Below are 16739 nucleotides of genomic sequence, written 5' to 3' on the forward strand. Positions count from 1 at the left end.
TGTAAACATAAATAAATAAAAAGGCACAGGACTTGTCATTTCATTTGTGTGAGACATTACAGCATGTATAGTTTGTTTTTTTTTCTTTTCATTTTTCATTCAGCTATGACTGAAACATTTTGCTGTGGACCACATTGGAAATCTTTACTTAATTTTATTTGTATATGTTTAATTCCGTCTAAAAAAAGTAATGAAATCAAGATTCGTTTTACCCGATTTTCGCAAAGAAGACAGCACCAGGACACCGTTAGTGAGCCTACTGAGACCTCTGTGTGCCACCACGAAAGTGATCATAAAATAAGTCAGACAGAAAGGTCGGCAAGCCTGAACTTTCGCCCCCTCCTCCCTTCCTCTCTGCCCCCGCCTCTCTCTCTCCTGCTCCTCCTCCTGCTCCTCCCCCTGCTCCTCCTCCTGCTCCTCCTCCTCCTCAGTTAGGGCTTTGTGTTTAATTCTTCTGAGGAAAAAGAAAAATTAAAAAATGAAATTGTAAATTAAAAAATATAATTGAAAATAAAAGCAAATAAAATAAAGAATAAGAAGAAAAGCAAATGAAAATATATAAGCAAAAAAAAAATAAAAGTAAATGACAAAAACTAAGAAGTAAATGAAAAACAAAAAAAATGAAAGCAAATAAAATTGAAAATTAAAAAATAAAATTTGAAAATAAAAAAATAAAATTGAAAATTAAAAAATAAAATTGAAAATTAAAAAATGAAATTGTAAATTAAAAATAAAATGTAAAAACTAAAATGTAAAAAATAAAAGTAAATGAAAAAAAATGAAAGCAAATGAAATTGTAAATTAAAAAAAATAAAATTGTAAATTTAAAAATAAAATTGAAAATTAAAAAATAAAATTGAAAATTAAAAAATGAAATTGTAAATTAAAAATAAAATGTAAAAACTAAAATGTAAAAAATACAATTGAAAAAATAAAAGTAAATGAAAAAAATGAAAGCAAATGAAATTGTAAATTAAAAAAAATAAAATTGTAAATTTAAAAATAAAATTGTAAATTAAAAAATAAAATTTAAAAAGTAAACTAAAAATTAAATTTTTAAAAAGTAAAATAAAAGTAAATTAGTGAAATCATCTGTTTTTTTTTTTAAAAAGTTTCTGTTTTCTAGTTCCACTGACCTGTAACAGAAAATAGACACTAAAAACCTCCCCTCCCTCCTCCCTCCTCCCCCCTATGTTGAGCCTCTTTGAGATCTTATCCACCTCTCTGTATTACAGTGTATTACGGTATTGAAAAAAGAAAACCAATAATTTAGACTTCAGTGGGGGCCACACCTATGCCCCCTATTCAGGGCCTCTCTTTTCACGGTAACACCTCTGTTTGCTTTAGGTAAGATACAGAAAAATAACGGTCACCGAACCTCTTTAGCTTGCTGGACACATCTGTTTTTGTAAGATAAGAACCCCACACCCCTTTTCCATAAAATTGAAAATTAAAAAATAAAATTGAAAATTAAAAATTAAATAGAAAATTAAAAAATAAAATTTTAAATTTAAAAATAAAATTACAAAGTAAATAAAACTAAACTAAAAATTAAATTTTTAAAAAGTAAAATAAAAGTAAATTAGTGAAATCATCTGTTTTTTAAAAAAGTTTTCTGTTTTTCTAGTTCCACTAAAAAACCTCCCCCTCCCTCCTCCCTCCTCCCTCCTATGTTGAGCCGCTTTGAGATGTTATCCACCTCTCTGTATTACAGTGTATTACGGTATTGAAAAAAGAAAACCAATAATTTAGACTTCAGTGGGGCCCCACCTATGCCCCCCTATTCAGGGCCTCTCTTTTGACAGTAACACCTCTGTTTGCTTTAGGTAAGATACAGAAAAATAACGGTCACCGAACCTCTTTAGCTTGTTGTACGCATCTGTTTTTGTAAGATAAGTACCCCACCCCCACCCCACCCCTCTTCCGATCAATCAGTTTCGTAAATGGTCCAGACTTTTACCGTGAGCACATCAGAGCCTGTCTCGTTTATGAAAAAAACAACTGAACCTACTAAATAGAATAGAATAGAATGCCTTTATTGTCATTATACAGGATGTACAATGAGATGGGAGGGCCACTCCTGTTCAGTGCCATACAACAGAAAATCAAACTCTCTAAAATAAAAATAAAAATATTATAACCTAGTATAATCAAGAAATATACAGAAAAGAAAGAATGTATAAAATATACAAAAAATAGAATGTATAAAAATATATACATACATTGGTGCATCTGTACATTGTAAGAAAAGTAAATAAGTGTATACATATAATAATAATGAAGATGATGAATATTGCACTTGGCGAATGAATATTGCACTAGTGAATGAATACTGGATATTACACAATATAGGAATGTTAGATATTGTTCAGTATGAATAATCTAATATTGCACAGAGATGTGGGTGTTGCACAGTTACGGTGGGTGAGTGTGAGAGTTCAGGGTGGTGATTGCTCTGACGAAGAACCTGTTCTTGAGTCTGTTTGTTCTGGCAACCGTGTAAAACAAGTGATTGGCAACTTTAGTTAAGGTAAGTTACGTTTATTTCCCCTTTGTATGTATAGTTCCAGCCTCATAACTCAAAAATATATATATATATATATATATATATATAGGTTATTATAGATCACAGACCTGCCTTAGAAAGAAGAATGATAAAATCTGCCATTTGGGTGTAAAAGCTAACTGTCAAACACACAAACCTATAAAGAGCCTCAGTGTAAATATGTTGTTAGTTTGTTCCTCTAAATGTGACTCTTGGACGGTCGCTAGGATTTTTGTAAAGACATGGTTTATACAGGTATATCAAACTCTGTTTTTAGGTTGTAGGTCATTTAAAAAATACTTTCTACATTTTTTTTTTTTTTTTTTTTAACTTTTGTGTTAGATCACACGCTCATGGGCTCCATTTCAGATACAGATGTCAGTAAGTTTTTTTTTTTTTTTTTTTTTTTCACGGCATGTCTTGATGAATAAGAGGGTCATAGAACTTTTTTTTTTCTTCAGATGCTGGATTGATTGGGGAGGCGGATATTGGTATGTTTTGGGGTTTTTTGAGGGTTTTTTTTTTTTTTGGTATTTTTGTTTTTCAGACAAAAAAAACAAAATGCTTTAAAAATAAGAAACTTTTTAAACCATTTCAGACATATTTGAGTTAGACCTCTATCTTCACATTCAGAGACCTTTGTCCCCTCAGTAACAGGACTGGGCTCAGCTTCTAAGGGCAGCAAGCTAGTGGAAAGCCAAAGATAGAATCTCCGTGGTGCAACCTCAATAGGAAAACATCTCACAGTTGACAGAAGTGACAACCCTGCCCCAAATTTTGTCACATAAGTTATTAAAAATAGGTGAGTATGTTTACTATGTTTGTTTTATTAATTTAAAAAAATCTGTCTTTCAGGAGGTAAAGGTGTTATTGGAGCTCGCATACCAATACGCAGAAGGACGTGGAGAAATGAGAGGAGGTGCAGGGGCCTATACACTAGGGTTCTTTTGTAAAACATTTACACCTGTGTTAGAATTATTAACCTTAATAAAACATTTACAGTCATGTCAGAGTTATTGACCTTAATAAAATAAGTTTTTTGTTTTTTTTAAACTGGATTTTATTGAACAATAAAATGTCTAGTAATGATTATTTTAGAGATTTAAATGCAGCTTTAGCCTTGTTAGAGGGTGAAAATAGAGAGAACGCTAGTCAATCCAATCCTGAAATCATCTCTTTGACTCCTGTTATTGATGCTGTGAACTCTTTCAACTGGCTACAACTATTGGACCCCCAACTCTCCCCGTGTTGATAATACATGAGATAACCCTATTGAACCCCCTCAAAATCAGACACCCAGTCATGATACATTTGATGTTTTTGATGCTATCGATAATGTTCTAGCTCAATTACAGTCTAACCAACAACCTATACTGTCTGAATTAATAGCCTGTTAAAGCAGAGACCCCGTGAAAATCCCTGTCCTTACTGTAAGGACGGCAATTGCAGTGAGATCAGCAAATGCACTGGGCTTGACATGCATGGAGTTCTGCTCCTGATTTATACTGTGTGTAGTTAAGTTATAGTTTTATTAAAAAGGCCCATCAAGGCCAAACTGTTATAATCTCTTGTGGTTTTCTGTCCTACTCTCTTACCTCTGCTGATTTTACTAGTACAGTCTACTATATTGCAATGAAATGCAGTATATTCTTTCATTTGGGACAGATCACATATTTTTAAATGACTATGCATAGTATATTTACATATTTGGTATTGCTGGATTTAGAAAATAAGCACATTAATTCAACAAGCCTACTGTGTTATATGACAATACATGCGACATAATAAAACTTGGGACTGAAGACTCAATTTTGTCAATACTTTTCAGTTGGGGCACTTCATACATTAAGTGACTTTACACCCTGATTATGCAGGCCATATTTACATATGTATTGATGGATTCAGCACAACCTCATCTTTCCAACAAGCCATCATATATGTTTCTATGACAAACCCTGGCAAAGCAATTACAAAGTAAATAAAAACATTTTGCATAGATATATTTTTTCCATGTTTGCCTATTTTAGGTATGTGTTCCAAGGTCTCTATCTACCATACTTTAAGATATTTCCATCCAGTTTTTTCTAGTGGGTAAAGCGAAGTCCTGACTACATACATGTCTATTCTGAAAGCTCTCAGGCCTTATGTTATTAATCTACATCGGTTTTGGGGGTTAACCCCATATGGACAGGCTGTACTTGAGTTCTTTTTTAGTTTTGGGTATATAACAATATCTATCAATTTAACCATCTTGGCAGTAAAATATTTTTGGCCAAGAATCCATTTCGTATAGGGAAGACATCAGAGATGAGGAAAAACATGGTTGGGTTTAGTTCTACCTCCAGTAGGTGTATGTCAAAATTTGGGGGGGGCATTGTCACTAGCCTAGTGGATACGACGCCACATTGAGTGGGTGGGCCCCGTTTCTGTGATACGTCAGTGTATATGTCTATGGATTTACTGAGCTAGCGGAAATCCTGCTGACTGAAGGATGGAAGTTTGTTCATTCAGTCTGTTTACATGTTTTGTTATCTTACACAGGAGGAAGCACTTTTGGTGAAGTCTACTTCACTGCAGACTGTCTTTTTAAAGAATAAGTCAGCCTTTAGCTGTTTTTGCTCTGGATCTGTTTACATTTTAATAGCACAGCTGTGAGTCTTTTCTTATGAAGGAAAAAAGCATTAATTTATTTGAGGAGCATTATTATTTAAATATGCCAGTGGTTTATTTTTCAGCAATCCCTCATGCACATCTACAGCTGAATGTTAATAAAAGTGTCTGTGTGACATTTGGGACATGTAGCTTTGACTCAGAAGTACCTTTTTGTTTATACCTTTGGGAAGAAAAAAATATCAAGATATATTTCTTATATCGCCATTCAGATAAAAAAATTTTGAGATATTATTTTGGTCCATATTCCCCAGCCCTAGTAGTTCTAAACATATTTAGGGTGTTTTTTCTTTACTTTTTGTCTCTTTTTCTTTACTTTTTGTCAGCTGGTTTACCAAAAGAAGCCATCTCATGCCATGATATGAGCTGTAAGAATCCTCAACATAGCGCTGAGTTATGCACTATGTATGAGAATGCTGTGACGCCCCTTCTTACCTCAAGTAAGCCTCTGTATAAAACCAGCTCACATGGTATCAAGCCAGGCTGGAATGACTATGTAGGAAAGCTTCATGGAGGGTCCAGAAGGGCTCTTAAAGCATGGGTTGATTTGGGTAAACATAGACATGCCCCTTTGTTTGAGTATTAAAAAACAGGCAAATGCAAGTTTTAAATATGCTTTAAGATTTATAAAGAGAAACAAAAACACTATGAGGTCTGACTCTTGCAAGAAAGTTAAAAAATAATGTCTAGGACTAGAAATTAAGAAAATAAATAATTGCAAAACATCACTTCCAACTACTATTGATGGTGTCAGAGATGTAAAAGAAATTACTCAGTTACGGCAGGAACACTACACTGAGCTGTTTAATTGTGTCAAAAGTAACGCTTATGTGGTGGGTGACATACATAGTAATGAGAATGTGATTGTCTCCCCTCAAGAAATACATAATGCAATCATGACACTGAAAGACAATAAGGCATGTGGTATGGATAACATTTGTACTGAGCATCTGAAAAATGCAAGTAGAAAACTCTGTCCACTACTTTCTATGTGTTTCACTGGCCTTTTAGTCTCCAAAGATGATATTCCTTTCCCCCGACAGCCTTGATTGCAACTACATGCAAATAATCAATTATGCACATTAGGTGATGGCGTCATATAGCAACTTCTAGGGGATGCTGCTTGGGCTGCTGCACCTACAGCAGCATCCCCGACATCACCGACATCACCGACATCACCGACATCACCGACATCACCGACATCCCCGACATCACCGACATCACCGACATCACCGACATCACCGTTTACATCATTAAAAGATTGAACTTCCACGGTGTTACATATCGATGTTGAATGGGAAATTTGATATCTAATGTGAGAGGAGCATGGTCAGAGATGACAATAGGATGATAATTAACAGTCAGCACATCTGGAATTAGTTTAGTATCAACAACGACATCGGTGATGTCGGTGATGTCGGTGATGTCGGGGATGTCGGTGATGTCGGGGATGCTGCTGTAGGTGCAGCAGCCCAAGCAGCACCCCCTAGAAGTTGCTATAATTGATTATTTGCATGTAGTTGCAATCAAGGCTGTCGGGGGAAAGGAATATCATCTTTGGAGACTAAAAGGCCAGTGAAACACATAGAAAGTAGTGGACAGAGTTTTCTACTTGCATTTTTCAGATGCTCAGTACAAATGTTATCCATACCACATGCCTTATTGTCTTTCAGTGTCATGATTGCATTATGTATTTCTTGAGGGGAGACAATCACATTCTCATTACTATGTATGTCACCCACCACATAAGCGTTACTTTTGACACAATTAAACAGCTCAGTGTAGTGTTCCTGCCGTAACTGAGTAATTTCTTTTACATCTCTGACACCATCAATAGTAGTTGGAAGTGATGTTTTGCAATTATTTATTTTCTTAATTTCTAGTCCTAGACATTATTTTTTAACTTTCTTGCAAGAGTCAGACCTCATAGTGTTTTTGTTTCTCTTTATAAATCTTAAAGCATATTTAAAACTTGCATTTGCCTGTTTTTTAATACTCAAACAAAGGGGCATGTCTATGTTTACCCAAATCAACCCATGCTTTAAGAGCCCTTCTGGACCCTCCATGAAGCTTTCCTACATAGTCATTCCAGCCTGGCTTGATACCATGTGAGCTGGTTTTATACAGAGGCTTACTTGAGGTAAGAAGGGGCGTCACAGCATTCTCATACATAGTGCATAACTCAGCGCTATGTTGAGGATTCTTACAGCTCATATCATGGCATGAGATGGCTTCTTTTGGTAAACCAGCTGACAAAAAGTAAAGAAAAAGAGACAAAAAGTAAAGAAAAAACACCCTAAATATGTTTAGAACTACTAGGGCTGGGGAATATGGACCAAAATAATATCTCAAAATGTTTTTATCTGAATGGCGATATAAGAAATATATCTTGATATTTTTTTCTTCCCAAAGGTATAAACAAAAAGGTACTTCTGAGTCAAAGCTACATGTCCCAAATGTCACACAGACACTTTTATTAACATTCAGCTGTAGATGTGCATGAGGGATTGCTGAAAAATAAACCACTGGCATATTTAAATAATAATGCTCCTCAAATAAATTAATGCTTTTTTCCTTCATAAGAAAAGACTAACAGCTGTGCTATTAAAATGTAAACAGAAAAGATACAGAGCAAAAACAGCTAAAGGCTGACTTATTCTTTAAAAAGACAGTCTGCAGTGAAGTAGACTTCACCAAAAGTGCTTCCTCCTGTGTAAGATAACAAAACATGTAAACAGACTGAATGAACAAACTTCCATCCTTCAGTCAGCAGGATTTCCGCTAGCTCAGTAAATCCATAGACATATACACTGACGTATCACAGAAACGGGGCCCACCCACTCAATGTGGCGTCGTATCCACTAGGCTAGTGACAATGCCCCCCCCAAATTTTGACATACACCTACTGGAGGTAGAACTAAACCCAACCATGTTTTTCCTCATCTCTGATGTCTTCCCTATACGAAATGGATTCTTGGCCAAAAATATTTTACTGCCAAGATGGTTAAATTGATAGATATTGTTATATACCCAAAACTAAAAAAGAACTCAAGTACAGCCTGTCCATATGGGGTTAACCCCCAAAACCGATGTAGATTAATAACATAAGGCCTGAGAGCTTTCAGAATAGACATGTATGTAGTCAGGACTTCGCTTTACCCACTAGAAAAAACTGGATGGGAATATCTTAAAGTATGGTAGATAGAGACCTTGGAACACATACCTAAAATAGGCAAACATGGAAAAAATATATCTATGCAAAATGTTTTTATTTACTTTGTAATTGCTTTGCCAGGGTTTGTCATAGAAACATATATGATGGCTTGTTGGAAAGATGAGGTTGTGCTGAATCCATCAATACATATGTAAATATGGCCTGCATAATCAGGGTGTAAAGTCACTTAATGTATGAAGTGCCCCAACTGAAAAGTATTGACAAAATTGAGTCTTCAGTCCCAAGTTTTATTATGTCGCATGTATTGTCATATAACACAGTAGGCTTGTTGAATTAATGTGCTTATTTTCTAAATCCAGCAATACCAAATATGTAAATATACTATGCATAGTCATTTAAAAATATGTGATCTGTCCCAAATGAAAGAATATACTGCATTTCATTGCAATATAGTAGACTGTACTAGTAAAATCAGCAGAGGTAAGAGAGTAGGACAGAAAACCACAAGAGATTATAACAGTTTGGCCTTGATGGGCCTTTTTAATAAAACTATAACTTAACTACACACAGTATAAATCAGGAGCAGAACTCCATGCATGTCAAGCCCAGTGCATTTGCTGATCTCACTGCAATTGCCGTCCTTACAGTAAGGACAGGGATTTTCACGGGGTCTCTGCTTTAACAGGCTATTAATTCAGCCAGTATAGGTTGTTGGTTAGACTGTAATTGAGCTAGAACATTATCGATAGCATCAAAAACATCAAATGTATCATGACTGGGTGTCTGATTTTGAGGGGGTTCAATAGGGTTATCTCATGTATTATCAACACGGGGAGAGTTGGGGGTCCAATAGTTGTAGCCAGTTGAAAGAGTTCACAGCATCAATAACAGGAGTCAAAGAGATGATTTCAGGATTGGATTGACTAGCGTTCTCTCTATTTTCACCCTATAACAAGGCTAAAGCTGCATTTAAATCTCTAAAATAATCATTACTAGACATTTTATTGTTCAATAAAATCCAGTTTAAAAAAAACAAAAAACTTATTTTATTAAGGTCAATAACTCTGACATGACTGTAAATGTTTTATTAAGGTTAATAATTCTAACACAGGTGTAAATGTTTTACAAAAGAACCCTAGTGTATAGGCCCCTGCACCTCCTCTCATTTCTCCACGTCCTTCTGTGTATTGGTATGCGAGCTCCAATAACACCTTTACCTCCTGAAAGACAGATTTTTTTAAATTAATAAAACAAACATAGTAAACATACTCACCTATTTTAATAACTTATGTGACAAAATTTGGGGCAGGGTTGTCACTTCTGTCAACTGTGAGATGTTTTCCTATTGAGGTTGCACCACGGAGATTCTATCTTTGGCTTTCCACTAGCTTGCTGCCCTTAGAAGCTGAGCCCAGTCCTGTTACTGAGGGGACAAAGGTCTCTGAATGTGAAGATAGAGGTCTAACTCAAATATGTCTGAAATGGTTTAAAAAGTTTCTTATTTTTAAAGCATTTTGTTTTTTTTGTCTGAAAAACAAAAATACCAAAAAAAAAAAACCCCTCAAAAAACCCCAAAACATACCAATATCCGCCTCCCCAATCAATCCAGCATCTGAAGAAAAAAAAAAGTTCTATGACCCTCTTATTCATCAAGACATGCCGTGAAAAAAAAAAAAAAAAAAAAACTTACTGACATCTGTATCTGAAATGGAGCCCATGAGCGTGTGATCTAACACAAAAGTTAAAAAAAAAAAAAAAAAAATTTAGAAAGTATTTTTTAAATGACCTACAACCTAAAAACAGAGTTTGATATACCTGTATAAACCATGTCTTTACAAAAATCCTAGCGACCGTCCAAGAGTCACATTTAGAGGAACTAACAACATATTTACACTGAGGCTCTTTATAGGTTTGTGTGTTTGACAGTTAGCTTTTACACCCAAATGGCAGATTTTATCATTCTTCTTTCTAAGGCAGGTCTGTGATCTATAATAACCTATATATATATATATATATATATATATATTTTTTTTTTTTTTTTTTTTTTTTTTTTGAGTTATGAGGCTGGAACTATACATACAAAGGGGAAATAAACGTAACTTACCTTAACTAAAGTTGCCAATCACTTGTTTTACACGGTTGCCAGAACAAACAGACTCAAGAACAGGTTCTTCGTCAGAGCAATCACCACCCTGAACTCTCACACTCACCCACCGTAACTGTGCAACACCCACATCTCTGTGCAATATTAGATTATTCATACTGAACAATATCTAACATTCCTATATTGTGTAATATCCAGTATTCATTCACTAGTGCAATATTCATCATCTTCATTATTATTATATGTATACACTTATTTACTTTTCTTACAATGTACAGATGCACCAATGTATGTATATATTTTTTATACATTCTATTTTTTGTATATTTTATACATTGTTTCTTTTCTGTATATTTCTTGATTATACTAGGTTATAATATTTTTATTTTTATTTTAGAGAGTTTGATTTTCTGTTGTATGGCACTGAACAGGAGTGGCCCTCCCATCTCATTGTACATCCTGTATAATGACAATAAAGGCATTCTATTCTATTCTATTTAGTAGGTTCAGTTGTTTTTTTCATAAACGAGACAGGCTCTGATGTGCTCACGGTAAAAGTCTGGACCATTTACGAAACTGATTGATCGGAAGAGGGGTGGGGTGGGGGTGGGGTACTTATCTTACAAAAACAGATGCGTACAACAAGCTAAAGAGGTTCGGTGACCGTTATTTTTCTGTATCTTACCTAAAGCAAACAGAGGTGTTACTGTCAAAAGAGAGGCCCTGAATAGGGGGGCATAGGTGGGGCCCCACTGAAGTCTAAATTATTGGTTTTCTTTTTTCAATACCGTAATACACTGTAATACAGAGAGGTGGATAACATCTCAAAGCGGCTCAACATAGGAGGGAGGAGGGAGGAGGGAGGGGGAGGTTTTTAGTGGAACTAGAAAAACAGAAAACTTTTTTAAAAAACAGATGATTTCACTAATTTACTTTTATTTTACTTTTTAAAAATTTAATTTTTAGTTTAGTTTTATTTACTTTGTAATTTTATTTTTAAATTTAAAATTTTATTTTTTAATTTTCTATTTAATTTTTTAATTTTCAATTTTATTTTTTAATTTTCAATTTTATGGAAAAGGGGTGTGGGGTTCTTATCTTACAAAAACAGATGTGTCCAGCAAGCTAAAGAGGTTCGGTGACCGTTATTTTTCTGTATCTTACCTAAAGCAAACAGAGGTGTTACCGTGAAAAGAGAGGCCCTGAATAGGGGGCATAGGTGTGGCCCCCACTGAAGTCTAAATTATTGGTTTTCTTTTTTCAATACCGTAATACACTGTAATACAGAGAGGTGGATAAGATCTCAAAGAGGCTCAACATAGGGGGGAGGAGGGAGGAGGGAGGGGAGGTTTTTAGTGTCTATTTTCTGTTACAGGTCAGTGGAACTAGAAAACAGAAACTTTTTAAAAAAAAAACAGATGATTTCACTAATTTACTTTTATTTTACTTTTTAAAAATTTAATTTTTAGTTTACTTTTTAAATTTTATTTTTTAATTTACAATTTTATTTTTAAATTTACAATTTTATTTTTTTTAATTTACAATTTCATTTGCTTTCATTTTTTTTCATTTACTTTTATTTTTTACATTTTAGTTTTTACATTTTATTTTTAATTTACAATTTCATTTTTTAATTTTCAATTTTATTTTTTAATTTTCAATTTTATTTTTTTATTTTCAAATTTTATTTTTTAATTTTCAATTTTATTTGCTTTCATTTTTTTTGTTTTTCATTTACTTTTTAGTTTTTGTCATTTACTTTTATTTTTTTTTGCTTATATATTTTCATTTGCTTTTCTTCTTTTTCTTTATTTTATTTGCTTTTATTTTCAATTATATTTTTTAATTTACAATTTCATTTTTTAATTTTTCTTTTTCCTCAGAAGAATTAAACACAAAGCCCTAACTGAGGAGGAGGAGGAGCAGGAGGAGGAGCAGGGGGAGGAGCAGGAGGAGGAGCAGGAGAGAGAGAGGCGGGGGCAGAGAGGAAGGGAGGAGGGGGCGAAAGTTCAGGCTTGCCGACCTTTCTGTCTGACTTATTTTATGATCACTTTCGTGGTGGCACACAGAGGTCTCAGTAGGCTCACTAACGGTGTCCTGGTGCTGTCTTCTTTGCGAAAATCGGGTAAAACGAATCTTGATTTCATTACTTTTTTTAGACGGAATTAAACATATACAAATAAAATTAAGTAAAGATTTCCAATGTGGTCCACAGCAAAATGTTTCAGTCATAGCTGAATGAAAAATGAAAAGAAAAAAAAACAAACTATACATGCTGTAATGTCTCACACAAATGAAATGACAAGTCCTGTGCCTTTTTATTTATTTATGTTTACAAAATAAAAAGAAAATACCCAATTAAAATAAATATATAAATATATATATATATATATATATAAATATATATATATATATATATATATATATTTATGTATACTTTCACCCACCTCCCCTATAGTGACACATAAGCACCAACCCTGACATTCATTTCCATATACCCCTTACATAATATTATCAATTTTTATAATCTACATTCAATTAAAAATATGACGTCATCTATATGAAAATTGCTTATCTTATCTATGCTATAGATCTTTATCTATTACTGATAAGATCTTGACATGCATTTGACAGAAGGTGGTACCTTATACCTCCTTCGAGTCTCTACACAATAGACGCCATCTTGTCTTTGAGTTGCGAAAAAACAGGAGATAACCCACTCATTGCAGCCAGCAGTGTCTTCTCGTCTGCAGTGGGGCTGGTTGAAGCTGGCCGGTAGAGAGGCCCGCTTTCACGAGGAGCTTCTGGGGTGTTGAAAATATAGACGATGTCCTCCATTGTACCAGGAAAGCAGCGTAGACAAAGAACGCCATTCAGTTTGAAAGGAAGAGAACGACAGCACTGATTTCCTTTGGTCTTGGAGACCTTCAGCGTGATCCTGCACGTGATCTGTGTTGTCCAATCACAGGCGAGGAAGCTGCCACACGGAATTCAATTCATTTCATTTCAACTCAATTCAATTTTATTTATATAGCGCCAAATCACAACAAACAGTCGCCTCAAGGTGCTTTGTATTGTGGGTAAAGACCCTACAATAATACAGAGAAAACCCAACAGTCAAAACGACCCCCTATGAGCTGGAAGACACACATCACTGTCCGTTTTTTTTTTTTTTTACATTTTTCTCATGAAGGTTTTGCTGATATCTCTTATGTACATCCATGTATAGCAAAATAAAAGTTTATATGTTTATATGTTTTCTTATTCCATCTGCCTTGGTAGTCTTTAATGTCATTAATGCATGTGAACATTCACTGAACGTTTATGGCAGCGTTCATGGGATGTTGTCTGAATGTTCAATGCTAGCTGGGAAGCCACTGCACAGGAGAGGATGATTGTGTGACAGACTTTTGTTACAGTGAATTAGACTGAAAACTGAGTATGCTTTTCAATGAAAATAATGCTTGTAGTGTCACCAACATCAAGATATAGCCTTTGTTTATCTCCCTCAGTCCACTAAAGTTCAGGGTTCACAAAAAACTCCATGACAAAGGCTCACAGACAGAAGCTCACAGACAGAAGCTCACAGACAGAAGCTCACAGACAGAAGCTCACAGCCTTATTGGAAAAAGGGACAAAAGCTGAAAACATCCAAAAGTATATTTCTAACTAGATAATACTAATTTATAAAACAGAATGATTTCTTCTGAGTTTAGTCTTGTTTGAATGTTTCGCTGTATAATTTATGTGTAGTCATGTTGTAATGGAAAAAGGCTTAAAAGATGATAATGTAAATTTGATTACATATATCTCAAAATAAAAATATGCTGCTTACAACTGTTGGGAGGGGTAGACCACTGGTGAGTACTTGATTTGCATTTGTATGACTCACAGAAACCTCCTTTACATATGAGAGCCTGCCCTAGACCTGAGGAGAGAGGGGGGAGCTGAGGGAGCACTGACACAGAGAGTCCACGGCAGTTTCCCTACAGTTTACTGTTCTGGCCAAAGCCTCCTGCTGAGAGCCCTGAAGCTCAAGGCGCGCATCAATATTACATACAAGAAACTGTCGAAAACCCACTTTTCATGCAGTGAAAGTGCCGGCGTTTGCGGACTTCCGGTCACAAATACCGTAATACCACTACATGACTGTAAAGTGTAATTTCTGAGCTTTCAGAAACCGTTTGAATTTTTTCGATAGCACGAATGTCGCAGAGTTAAGGTGAAAAGCCAGCTGATCAAGTTACTTGATCAGCTGGTGATCAAGTTACTTGATCAGCTGACTCTGCGGTGAGAGGGTACGTCTTAATCAGCTGTTCGCGACTTGTAAGATCAGGAAACCCGCGATTCAGCAGCGATCGCCTGGCGTTAAAGGATTATTCTGATAGAGAGCAGACTGCAAATTTAAAATTTAATATTGAGCAGGCTGCACAAACAACCTACATAGGTATACCGTATATGAACTGTTGATCCCTCAGTGTAATTAGAAGAACAAAACAGGGCAGGTCATCAGGCAGGAGAAACAGGATCACCTCCTCAAAGGTTGTTTTTTCTGATTTCCAATCTTTTGTTTTCTAATTTGTATTTGGAGCACTCTATTTTATGCTGAGTATATAAAGAAATGTTTGATATAGGCCTAATGTATGTTTTTACATTAGTAATTCATTTGACACTTTTTAAAAAAAAAATTAAAATCCATTTGGGAGCCTAAAGAGCCGGCTCTCTGAAAAGAGCCAGAATTCCCATCACTACCAGTACAAGAACTTCAGTCTGATCTGAATTTAGAAGCTGGAAATCTGAGGTCATCCAGGCCTTTAAGTCTTTAAGACATTCCTGCAGTTTAACTAATTGATGTGTGTCATCTGACTTCTTAATAATTAAAGCTGAATATCATCTGCATAACAATGAAAACTTAAAGCAATGCTTTCTAATAATACTGCCTAAGGGAAGCAGGTATTTATAAGTGATGTAAGCAAAATAAAGACAAATTCATCTTCACTCTTGGACACATTTATAGATAAAAGTGTAAAGAAAATATTTTAATGAATGAATCTTATTCCTTCCATGTTTTTGTGGCTGAATGCTTTGGAGGTAGGTTTTCAGTATGTGTTTCATATCTTAGCCCCCCACCCCCACCCCCCAGTGTGCAAATGAATGAATATAAATGAAACTTGTTTGACTTGTTTTGAATTGATCTGTGCATAAACTCATGTATTTGTAGCCTTCATGGAAATATCTTGCATGTTCGTTTTGCATGAAGATGAAGGTATGAAGTAAATTCAGTAGCTGAATATCGACAGTCAGAGTGAAGGAGAAGACGGAAACAGAAGAATGGAAAACGTTCTGTTCATCATCGCTGCATCAGGCGAGTCTTTTGTTTATTAATTTGTGTGATATCACTGTGATGAACATTATTGCTGTAGCTATGAAGAACTTTCCCTTTCATTGTTTTTCTCAACATAAAAGAAAACAAAGATGCATCTGTCCATCACTTTATGTTTACTACTGACAGCTTTGCTGCCAGAGTAATAGATTACACAGAACTGGAATGTAACACAGTGACACTAAAACAGAAAGCCCAAACTGAATCTGTCTACTTATCTGTGTTTGCAGCGCTGTGTGCCGTCACCTCAGGTGTTAACGGTCGCTACCAGGTTGTTTATGAGCTGAAGAACTGGACTGAAGCTCTGAGCTACTGCAGAGAGAAATACACAGACCTGGCCACCATAGAAAGCATGGAGGATGTGACGACCCTGAACCACACGGTGGACTTAAGCAAAATGACCGTCATGGAATACAGCTGTGTAAGTTTATTTATTATTATTATTATTTAAGTTTTAGATAGTTAATTATTAGAATTAATTAATTTAATTCATGGTACTGAACTATATTTAAATGTTCTTTTACATTTACAAGTCATTAACATCAGAATGGTGTCATTTTAAAAATCATGTAACTCACTACAATAAAACTCCTTCATATTTCATTACTTTTATTAAAATGGGCTGATTCAAATACTCAGTGTTGGGTTTGTGGCATAAAAAAAAATAAGATCACGACCACTCACACCTACAACTGCCGATGACGTCATTTTGACCCCATAGAAATTCATGCCTTGCAGCACTTATGGTTGAGATACATTTTGATATGAAGTCTGCTGTAACAGATACAGCTGACCGATCAATAAATATAGAGAGGACTGCAGTTATGTAAAAGATAAATAATTAGCGCGGGGCTGAACGGGT

At 35.0% G+C, this 16739-nt stretch overlaps 1 protein-coding gene and 2 long non-coding RNA genes across 6 annotated transcripts in view; 1 reads left to right on the top strand and 2 right to left on the bottom strand.

Annotated features, from left to right (window-relative positions):
- Nucleotides 1–2387: 2387 nt before the first annotated feature.
- On the top strand, nt 2388–4343 carry LOC115783394 (uncharacterized). 4 transcript variants are annotated; one of them, XR_004020204.1, is made up of 4 exons: nt 2388–2530; nt 2888–2926; nt 3007–3036; nt 3197–4343. It is a non-coding gene; the product is annotated as an uncharacterized LOC115783394 (long non-coding RNA). The 4 variants fall into 4 exon arrangements; XR_004020207.1 differs by having other exon boundaries at nt 3401–4343; XR_004020206.1 differs by having other exon boundaries at nt 2888–2922.
- A 5334-nt stretch (nt 4344–9677) lies between these two features.
- LOC115783731 (uncharacterized) lies at nt 9678–10628 on the bottom strand. The gene is made up of 4 exons (XR_004020235.1): nt 10495–10628; nt 10081–10119; nt 9973–10002; nt 9678–9813 (listed from the first exon to the last, which is right to left on the bottom strand). It is a non-coding gene; the product is annotated as an uncharacterized LOC115783731 (long non-coding RNA).
- Nucleotides 10629–16124: 5496 nt separating this feature from the next.
- LOC115783112 (PDZ domain-containing protein 4-like) overlaps nt 16125–16739 on the bottom strand; it is a 49332-nt gene continuing 48717 nt past the window's right edge. Inside the window, exon 12 of the mRNA XM_030733766.1 lies at nt 16125–16247. Coding sequence (XP_030589626.1) covers nt 16125–16247 — 123 coding nt within the window. The remainder of the gene's footprint in view (nt 16248–16739) is intronic.

The sequence above is a fragment of the Archocentrus centrarchus genome, chromosome 7 (assembly GCF_007364275.1).
Source record: "Archocentrus centrarchus isolate MPI-CPG fArcCen1 chromosome 7, fArcCen1, whole genome shotgun sequence".
NCBI lineage: Eukaryota > Metazoa > Chordata > Actinopteri > Cichliformes > Cichlidae > Archocentrus > Archocentrus centrarchus.